Genomic DNA, 10,859 nt, shown 5'->3' with positions numbered 1-10,859 from the left:
TCTATTTTTTGGATAAGAGTTAATTAGCGCATGCTCAAAGGCTCTTTTATTTTTTGGGTAAGAGTTAATTAGTGTGTGCAAATTTACCCAAAAGCCTACTTTCTTTTTTTCTCTCAAAGGAAGGAGTAATCATTTCTTACAAAGTAATTCTTATAGTGCTTTTTTTTAATCATTTTATTGCTCATATGATTTTGTATTTTTAGTTGCTTTTTTCTCTTTTATTTTTCTGGAAATTTTTGAAACTAAACCTAAAAAAAAAAACCACACACGCAAAACGTATGCGGTGAGGCTAGTGTGTGTGTGTGTATATATATATTTGAAAATATGGATTAGAAGGAAAGTATCCTATTTTATAGGCATTATAAATGGAGTTAGAGATATATTTAACCGGATTGTTTTCAAGTTTTTTCGCTGTTAGATATAAGATTTAGGGGTATTTCTGAACTATATAAAAATTTAGTCTAAAAAAAAATTCTCTTATAAATAGTATATATATATATATATAATTTTTTATTTTTTATATTTTATTTTTCCATCTCCAATTCTCTCTCAACTCCCTCCTCTTCTTCACCAACCACCCACACAAATTGTAATTGCAACCAAATCATCCAACAAAACTAACCACTACCCAACCCCACACATGATGACAGGCACATCAACCCACATAAATGCACCAATAATTCTAGGACTACAGGTTATTCCACACATTTTACCACAAATCTCTTACGTGGATTGCTCACAAAACACTGTGTGGTGGTAATCACGCCGGCAAAGGTGGCGTGGGCTAGACCACCACCACCACCACTACTAATATGGGTCTCTCGCTCAACTATCTCAACTTCTTTCTCGTTCCAATTGATGTTGATGTCAGCCTTTGCAACCTTAACTTCCTCAGTCTCGAGAACCACACCAACTACACCATTGTTGATAAGTCCTCAATGGCGATTGATGCCTTGATCAAGCCCCTTCACAACAAGTTTGTGCCAGAGCTGGCTCTACGGCTCTACCAATTGCTAATTAAGACAATTTCCTAAGGCCCTAATACAAAATAAGTCTCATAATTTTGTTAAAATAGAATAGTATATAATTATATTTGTGTAACAATTTAAAATGAAATTTATCACATACTTTTTTTAGACGAAAATTTATCACCTAATTTAATTATTTATTCTCTCTCTCTCTCTCTTTTATTTTTTTATTTTTATTTTTTGTGTGAAAGTGTTAATGCCTACCTAAAAATTCAAGAGACCCATATAAATTTTATTTTCCTCAGGACTTTCCCTCTCTCTAAAAGTTTTTTTTTTTTTAATGGGTCTATAAACATTTCTTAATAATCAATCACCATTAAATCACTTTTTTTTTTTCATCTTATCTCTAAACTTATTCTCCTATCTAAAATCAATTATCACTTAGGAGGATTAGACATTAGTCATGTTAATATTTCATTTTGAATAAGGTTTTATAGTTGAGGTGAGACTCTTTTTGTTTGGATAAGTTTTTTTAAAATAAAAAGTCTGAGAGTTAGATTTCTTTCGTAAAACTATAGAAAGAAAGGTCCCACCGGGAGTCGAACCCAGGTCGCTGGATTCAAAGTCCAGAGTGCTAACCACTACACCATGGAACCTGTTCGGTGCTGTGGGTTGAAATTCTAAATTAGAAACTTGTTTTCTCAAGATATTGACAACTATCGGATTCCTATAAAATGGACTACGTATGTTATATTATATCGCTCCAAATTTTAGATATCGATAAATATTATACATAAATGTATCCATATATTTTACCTAAAATTAGTTCATGATACAATATTATATCCATGAAAACTCTTCAAACTAGCTGAAAGCCTTTGGAGAATATTAAAAAGCAAGACGTATATATATTAAGAATGAATGAGGGTGCAATAAATTAGTGTGCCTCTAGTGTTTTCTATTTTATTATTATTGTTTTCAGCCATTTTCAGGTAGTATTTTCTATGTTTATATATTAGAAACTATTTCAAGCACACTTCACTTCACCATGTTTTTAAAGAAGCAAATTAGTGTGCTAATGCATTAGCCAAAAACGGCTCCTCTCTAACTAAAAACATCATTTTGTATAATATTCCACTGCTTGAGGTGGTTAATCTACTATCCTTTGATAAGGCTAAGCTCTTTTGTATTAGAACTATTTATTTTTAACGTCAATCTTCCTTTTACCCAAAAAAAGAAGAAGATAATATATTAGAAACCATTAATGCCTTACACTATTGATCCAAGTTATTTTCAAAATTTCTTCTTTCTAAAAAGGATATGAGAAACACCCAATTGAATAAACATTATAAGTAGACAGGAAAACAGTCCTGAAACAAACTACTGACATCAGATTTGTTAACAATCCAAAATAAAAAACAATAAGTTAGGAAAAGGGATTTAAAATTTAAACCCATGCTCATCCTTATGAGAAATTAAACCAATAAGCCATAAACTTGACTACTCGAGTCTTGGCATGATATGAGTAGTCATTATAGAGGTATTCCTTTTGTTTTACTTTCACCTTCCTCAAAGTAATAACTGTAGCATTTTGAATGCCAAAACCCATGTATTGCAGTGTCCTTCTTCTTGCAATTCTTGTGGATCTGCATCTCCCATGCCAACTACTGCTTAGACGCTGGCATAGTTGCTCGGTTTCTTTCTCGTTGGATGGAGGTGAGAGAAGGTCTTTTGGGAGAACAGAGTCTGAAGAAAAAATTTCACATTAAATGAGAATTATGCAAAGACTCAAACAACAAATTAATACATGTATAATATAACTAATGTATAGTGTTAACAACAAACCATAAATAAAATAAAAGACAATATATATATTTTTTTTTTAGAATGATTTTTTTTTTTTGGTTAATCCATAATAATTGTTTCTTTAACACATTTTAACCTCATCATATATGAAGACATAAGTCGATATTCCTTTAAATCCTAAAAATCATTAATGATTGGTTCCACACTAAGGGTGCGTTTGTTTCGGTGTAAAATATTTCTCGGGTGTAAAACATTTTCAGGTGAAAATATTTTAAGGAAAAGAAAATATTTTCAAGTGTTTGGTTGCATTATAAAAATTATTTTAGAAAATATTTTCAATTGTTTGGTTGCATTCTAAAAATGTTATTTTCTTACAAGTTTCTCACATTTTCTCAGTTTCCAAACAAATTTCATAATACAAAATTTCAATATATAAACTTAAAAGGAACAAAAATCAAAACAGAACATTCATGAAACTCAAAAATTTAGTCACAGAGAGAGAGAGAGAGAGAGAGGGAGGAAGAGAGAGTGATCGACAATTGAGGGAAAGGGAGAGGTAGATCGAGAAAGAGAGAGATCAAGCATGGGTGGGTCATGGGTGCGATCTCGCCGGTGCTGGGGTGCAACGAAACGGTGTGATCTGGGGTTGTGGTGCGATTTGGGGCTGTGCGCTATCTCGCCGTCTTTACTCTCTCTTCTTGCGATTTGGGGTTGTGCGATTTTGGGTTGGAGATAGGTTTTGGACTGTGGGGCGGCACAATCTAGGCTAGCCAGAGCTTGGCTGAGGTGAGCTTGGATATGGGTTTTGGGTGTGTGCTTGAGCTCTCTCTGTCTTTGGGTGCGATCTGAGCTCTTTCTCACTCTCTCTCTTCAGGTGTGTTTTCTGGAAACGCTTTGAAGGTAAAATCAAAGCATAAATGATTTTATGCTTCAAAGTGGTTATTTTCCGGTTAAAGTGTATTTGATTTTCCGTTGATCATATTTTCTGTAGCTGCCAAACACACACGACGCTGTAAAATGATTTCCTGAAAGTGTTTTCAGGCGAAACAAATGTAGCCTAAGTTTTGTAACAATTTATGTTGGTGATTTCCACCATAAGAGGATTACCATCTTATTCTCAAAAAAAAAAAAAAAAAAAAAGGATTACCATCTACGCTATAAAGATAAATATATCTCATCCTAACGGGATTATTGGGACCAACAAAGTTTCCCAATTATTGGGATTTGCCATTCTCATGTTCTCCCTCATCTCGTCCATGACCTTCCTCATCTGATCTATCTCTTTTTCCAAGTGTGGCACCCTTTGTGACGTGGTACCCTTTGACTGGCTCTCGAGCTCAGCATTTCCTCCTCTATCTTCTCAACTTTGGGCTTGTCCTTTAGCATATCCATCATGACGTTGCCTCCTTAAATTAATCTCCCTAGTTAACTCTTGGTTCTGACGAGTTAACTCTGTCGTGGCAGCTGCCATGGACTGTATGTGTTGGATGGAAGACGGTTGCATGATAGGTGCTGACTGTCGATCATGGTGGAGATTGCTAAAAGCATCCCTACTCTCTTGGTGGCCTGAGATGGTGGCCCTTGGTCTTGTCCGAACCATGCAACCTTTTGTCAGAGAAAGATAAACTTTAGAACATGAAATTCACAGTACTCCTTCCCACATACGGTGCCAACTAATGATGCACAGAAAATCAGTAGGTTGAATGCTTTGGGCTTCAAAGATCTAGAAGGCCTAAAAAGAAAAGCAAACAATCAAAGGAGACCGAGGTTGACCAGCCAAGGACCCTCCAATAATTAGGTCAGTTTCTCTCTCAAATTCTAGAGTTCCAACTTTTTGGGAATTGTCACAACTTACCTTTACTTGTCATGAATGGGTGTTTATATAGTGTACTCTTGAAGCGGTTAATACTCTTGTAACTTCCCCCATATTTGTGGAGGTCAGAAGGTTTACACTCAATTCCTACAACCGCTATAGAAGTTATAATATTTACTCTCATCTTTTATATCTATCATTGGAAGTTAAGTGCTTGGCTGGAAGTTATAGCGATGAGTTAGGATCTCACTCGTGTACTAAAATGGTTACACGTGGCCCAATTCATAAGCTATTGTAGACAAACCTGGTACTCGAGAATGTTCCTAAGTATTGAAGGGTCATCCATATCTGGACGACCTTCTTTAGTCTAGAGGAGCCTCCCTTTGAGGCACCCCATGAATAGTACAATGGGCGAGTAGGAACAGGCCCAATTGTCATGGTATCGTACATCCTATGGATGACTACTCAAGGACGAGCTATACATTTTATGGACGACTACTCAAGGACGAGTTATACTTGTCTTTCCCTATCAATTTACATTGTCCAATTGCTTGACTTCTTTTTTTTTTAGCCTCTTTCCCTGCTTGGGTGTGTTTTGTATGCCTTTTGTATATAAGTTGTTACGAATTCTCATCTAGTTTATGGCCTATTCATTTGAGGGCCAGCTAATCTAGTATGTCATGTTAGCTGCTGGTAGCTTGAACATGGAAACCGGATATTGCAACTGTTACAATGTGGCTATCAGGGGTGTCTTTGGTATGCAAGAAATTGATGTCATCTACTTATCTGATAAATAATTTACGTATCTAGTTGTTTACATTATCATGAACCTCGGTGCTAGACTGATAATGTTTTAGCTGTCATTGTAATAGCCCTGCAGTTTCTCAGCATATGGATAGAAATAGGTTCCAGCAAATATAATATCTGCCATATAAAGTTGAGATTTCTTAATTATGTTTGAATAAATGTCTTAAAAACTTATGAAGAGGTATAAATTTATTTAAGAAAATATTTTTAGGCAATGACATGCACGTTGAGTATCAACACGGACATAATGTCTAACAAGGCAATTTGAAAAATTAACAAGGCAATCTTGTAGATGTTTAACAGTGTAAACAAGCAAAATCCTAGTAATATAAGCCTATTCATATCTGTCCTAAAATATTACATCCATAATATGGGAAGTCTACAGTGTTACAAATAAAGAGGCAAATTTATTTGCAATAATAGCTGCCAAACCAGGGGAAAACATGGAAAAGCATATAGCAATCGATATTCAGAATTGCAGTTCCTTTTTCATGTCAATAGTAAAATCTTTGGATATGAAGACCATTTTGCTCCTTTATAAAGCCTTTTTTTTAGCATATTATTGTCTCTCCAAAATTATTTATTTTCAAGAGCTTTCATCTAGTGCTTCGTGACTCATTAGATTTCAATAAATAAATAAAGTTTGAAGGCATTTCAGTAGGCTTGTTCAGCCTCTTTTCCTAATTCGTTGTGTGAAGTCTTATTCATCTGATAAATAATTACTTTATTGATTGTTCATTTTGTACAATTTGAATATTTTTGCATCTTAGAGTTCCCTTTTTTTTTTTGCAATATCTCAAACGCTAGTTTTGGTGTGTTCTAAATTTTCCTTTATCCTGTGATTCTCTTATTTTTAAGCATTTTTTAAATTTTTTTATGACAAATCTGATTTAGGAGGTTTAGGCCTGTGCTTATGGCCTAGGTGGAATCTCCATTGTGAGGAGCTTTGAAATCAAAGTCTTCTAGTGTTGAGGTATCCCCACTTACCATGTCAAACATAATTTAAGATGCTATTATTTCATTTAAGGTCCTTCTCCTCTAAATTAATTGGTTCATTCATATGATTGGGCACAAACCCAATTTGAAAGGACATTAATGAAAAGAAAATCGGAATGAATGAATGAATATTTTCATTTTAGATTAATTGATTATGTTTTGATGTACACTCGTTTTTTAATAGTTGAGTGTTATACCTTTATGAGGTAGTGAAACTAAATTTTATGGGATTTGAAACCCCTTTACTGATCTCCTTCAGTTAATATTGTTCCTTAAAGTTTTGCTGTGCCAATTGGTTCTATTTTGACTTATATATTATTCTGCTTTGAATAGTCTGAAAATTGGGGAAAGCTAACACTTGGTTAAATAGGTGGGGAATTTCAAGGTGAGAGCAAATGTAATACTTCTGTTGAAGCCTTATGAATAGAAGAAGAAAAACTTGGAGATAAGGCTGAAAATTGAATTGCAAAGAATGACCTTTGGGTGTTTCCTTAGTTTGCCTAATAAGGCATTTGTGGTGCAATTTATTTAGTCTGGCTTAGTAACTCTATAGGATAATGAATGATAAACACATAAAGATCTTGATTTTGGATGCTTAATATTCTATAATCATTACTCCTAATAATAATTTTATAATTTTATTTGCGAGCATTGCAACGCATAGATGGGGCTTGAACATCTATATTCGATAAGCAACTTTTTTTTTTTTTATAAACTGCAATGCATTAATAATCAAAATGGTGGAATACAAGAAAAGGTATCTTCCAAACAAACAGCTGCTAGACAAGTGGGAAGATTACCCAATTTGAAAAAACAAGACACCTTACCATCTAGAGCAAACTTTGCTATTGAATGAGTAGCATAGTTTCTGCTTCTATTAATCCAATTAAAACTACAAGATGAAAAAGACAAAGCAAGACATCTAATATCAGAGATAAAATGTGAAATGGTCCATATGGGGTTATCCGAGCACTCGTGGATGGCATCAACCTTCAAAAATGACATGGCTCCATCTTTCTTGGGTAGCTAGCTGAATTGTCCAAGCCATTGCCTTAGCCTCAGCCTGCAGGGGGGACCTCTTTGTTGTTATTCTAGCCAGATATTAAGCATCGAGCCTGGGGAGTTTCTGGTGACAACCGCTAAAGCCACGTTAGAAGAGGAGATCACCGCATTGATGTTAATCTTGATAGTTCCTGGAGGTGGGGAAGACCATTTTGGAGTAGAAGGATCTGGATTATTATGCTCCGTTTTGGAGAAGATAAGATAGCATTCATGAACCTTGGAGTGGATACTTTGAATAGACGACTGTAGGTCCACCTCTCCTTTATGGTGCAACACCACATTGTGAGTACGCCAAATCTCCTTAAGGGTGAAGGCCATGTTGAGGGAAACCAGCCACTGATTTTGGGCTTGATAGAGAGTTGATGGAGGTTTTAGGATTAGCTTTATGATGTCCGCAGATGTTGATAGGTGCAACTCATCGGACCTTAGTCCCCGGCACACAGAGAACCAAAGAGCTTTAGCCATAAGGCATTTAACAAATAGATGAGATGAGGTTTCACACTCCTGATCACAGAGCATGCAGCAAGTATCTTCGATATCCATACGACACATCAAATTTTCTTTAGTGGGAAGTGCATTAACAACAACTCTCCACAGGAACATCTTAATCCTTTCAAGTCCTTTCAACTTCCACAGCTTCCTCCATTCCACATCAGAGGGATTAGGTGGATGCAGGTGTGGATTTGACTCTTGGTAGGCAGATTTAACAGAAAAGCAACCTTTAGAGTCTGGAATCCACAGGAGCTTGTCTAGCTAAGGCCTTAAGTGAATGGGGATGGAGAGAATGGCTTGGGCACTGTTGGGAACAAAGAGATCATGGATAAGAGATGTTTTCCAGCAATGTAAGTTAGGATCAATGAGCTACGAAACTTTAAGGGTTAACTGGGATGCAGCTTCGTGTTTTGGAGCTGGAGTAAATCCTTGGATCCACAGTACCCATGGGTCACGCCAAACGTCCACAGATTTGCCATCTCCAATGAGATAACATGCACTTTTGATGACAATTGACCTTGCCTTTTCAATTGCTTTCCAGATGCTTTCCAGATGGGGATCGTCTTTTTTGAAGCTTCCGCTTGGAGCCAATCCTCCTTGACCTTGTATTTAGCTCTAAGAATCCTCATACACAGGTTGTCTCTTTTGGATGCTATCATCCATGTAAGTGTTAGGATATATATGGTTCACTTGTTAAGAACATATGTCATTCTTTTATGTAGTTGGCTAATCCTTTGACAAAACGCACTTTACTTGTATTTGGGTAGATCTAAGTTGTGTTTAATACTTGAAGAAACATATTGTTCAAGTCTAGTATTAAAGCCATGAAAATTGGACCAAGAAACAAGTGAAGAAAAGGTGTTCATTAAAGTTGGACAGATAGTTTGACACCTGCGGATAGATAGCTCGACAGCTGCTCAATACTTCTCGACAGTTGGCTATCTATCGAGCATTTTAAGGTGTTTTCTTATTGCAATCTCGACACCTTCTCGACAGCTGGTGGATCGATCAAGAAAGCTTCTGTCTCTTCGACATCTAGCTACCTATCAAGGTTTAAAGCTCGACACCTCCCGATCGATCAAGGTATCTATCGAGGTTACGGAAAATCAGAATTTTCAGATCTGATTTTTGGGCCAGACTTATGTATTTGTGTAGGGTTTCTTTTCTCACAACCTTAGACCTATATAAGGCTTATTTTAGAGGCCGTCACATAAGAGAATGTAAGGAGAATATAAGCAAAAGGTGACCGATACCTTATTCTCTCTAAAAGAAGCTACTGCGCCTTTGCGCCTTAGAGTTTTGTAACCAAGTGCTTCTTGATCTTCATTGTTGATGAAGTAAAGAACTTTGCAGCCAACATTCTTCTTCCTTAAGTTGGTAAATGGGTCACATACTAGGATTTGTGCAAAAGAGTTAGTCACGTATTGGGATTCGTGCATTATCAAAAGGGTGGTGTTCATATATTGAAGAGTTTAGAGGTTCTGAAGCGATAGAAGGTTTCTACTGTGAGTTCATCTACGGGATTGTAAAGTCTAGAGATAAAGGTTTTGTACTAGATCTGAAACTTCTCTTTACTATAGTGGATTGTTTTTCGGGAAGGTTTTCCCCCAAATTTTTTTATTGTGAAACTAGCTGGTTTCATTGGTTTTCCTGGATCATCATATCTTGTCTTATTTACTTTTCCGCTGCACATGATTTTGACATGATATTGATATTTGTTTGTATTTAACAAGTTTTATTCATAATAAATCTAATTAACAACTTGGGTTTAAAACTTGTTAATTCTATCAACCGGAGTTTAAATTTCTCAACAAGTGATATTAAAGCGGGTTCACTTTGATTGGATTAATTTCCTGAGTGTGATTCATTGACCCCTGTTGTCATGGATAGAGGACAATCTTTATTAATACCTCCTTTATTTGATGGAACTAATTATGCGTACCGAAAAGTTCGTATGAAAGTTTTTTTGCAGGCTCTAGGTGAACAGGTTTAGCAAGCGGTTGAAGTTGGTTGGATTAAGCCAAAAGAATCACTGGTGGATTGGGATGATGCAACAATCATAGCGGCAAATTTCAACAGTAGGGCATGCTTTGTTTTGTTTGATGACCAATGAAGAATTCAAAAAAATATCATCCACGGAAGTTACCAAGGAAGCATAGACCATTCTTGAGACCACCTATGAAGGTACCAAGACAGTAAAGATTGTGAAACTTCAACAACTCACTAGTAGTTTTGAAGAAATAAGGATGGAGGAGGATGAGGCCTTTGATTAGTTCTATACTAAACTCATGGATATTGTGAATTCTACTTTCAACCTTAGAGAATGTATTGTAGAATCCAAAATTGTTAGGAAAATCCTTAGGTCCTTACCTGAAAGATTCCATGCTAAGATCACTGTCATTGAAGAAGCAATGGACATTGATCAAATTCCTTTGACTGAGCTTGTAGAGAATCTTCAAACCTATGAGATGGGATTAGGCTCAATGGGAAAAGGTGGAAAGAGTAAAAATTTGGCTCTCAAGGGTATAGAGGAAGAGATTGAGGACTCTGAAGATGAAGATGAAAGTGAAGATGAGGATGAGGATCTAACCTTCATAACTGATGAGATTATCAAACTTCTTCAGTTTAGGAAAAAGGAAAAGGGCAAACTTCCGAAGAAACCTAAATCCTCTAGGAAGGGCAAGATTGAAAAACCTCTCATCCAATGTCATGAGTGCAAAGGTTTTGGTCATATGAGGATAGAGTGTCCAAACTACCTCATGAAGGAAAAGACCAATGAGTCAAAAGATAAAGGGTTGGTTGCTACCTGAAGTGACATTGAGGATGACTCTTCTGATGAGTTTGTGGATGAATGCGTCACATTATGACCTTTGCTGCCACAACTAATAAGGTGATTGTGGAGAGTGCTAGTGATA

At 36.0% G+C, this 10,859-nt stretch overlaps 1 protein-coding gene and 1 non-coding gene across 2 annotated transcripts; both read right to left on the bottom strand.

Moving 5' to 3' along the window:
* Nucleotides 1–1,552: 1,552 nt before the first annotated feature.
* On the bottom strand, nucleotides 1,553–1,624 carry TRNAQ-UUG (transfer RNA glutamine (anticodon UUG)). Its single transcript has one exon. It is a non-coding gene; the product is annotated as a tRNA-Gln (tRNA).
* A 5,852-nt stretch (nucleotides 1,625–7,476) lies between these two features.
* LOC136062262 (uncharacterized) lies at nucleotides 7,477–10,655 on the bottom strand. The gene is made up of 2 exons (XM_065761109.1): nucleotides 10,535–10,655; nucleotides 7,477–8,180 (listed from the first exon to the last, which is right to left on the bottom strand). Exons 1-2 carry the CDS (start codon nucleotides 10,653–10,655, stop codon nucleotides 7,477–7,479), a joined length of 825 nt encoding a protein of 274 aa, XP_065617181.1.
* Nucleotides 10,656–10,859: the final 204 nt, after the last annotated feature.

The sequence above is a fragment of the Quercus suber genome, unplaced genomic scaffold (genome assembly GCF_002906115.3).
Source record: "Quercus suber isolate HL8 unplaced genomic scaffold, Cork oak 2.0 scaffold_396, whole genome shotgun sequence".
NCBI classification, from domain to species: Eukaryota; Viridiplantae; Streptophyta; class Magnoliopsida; order Fagales; family Fagaceae; genus Quercus; species Quercus suber.
This window is presented reverse-complemented; position numbering and strand designations above follow the sequence as displayed.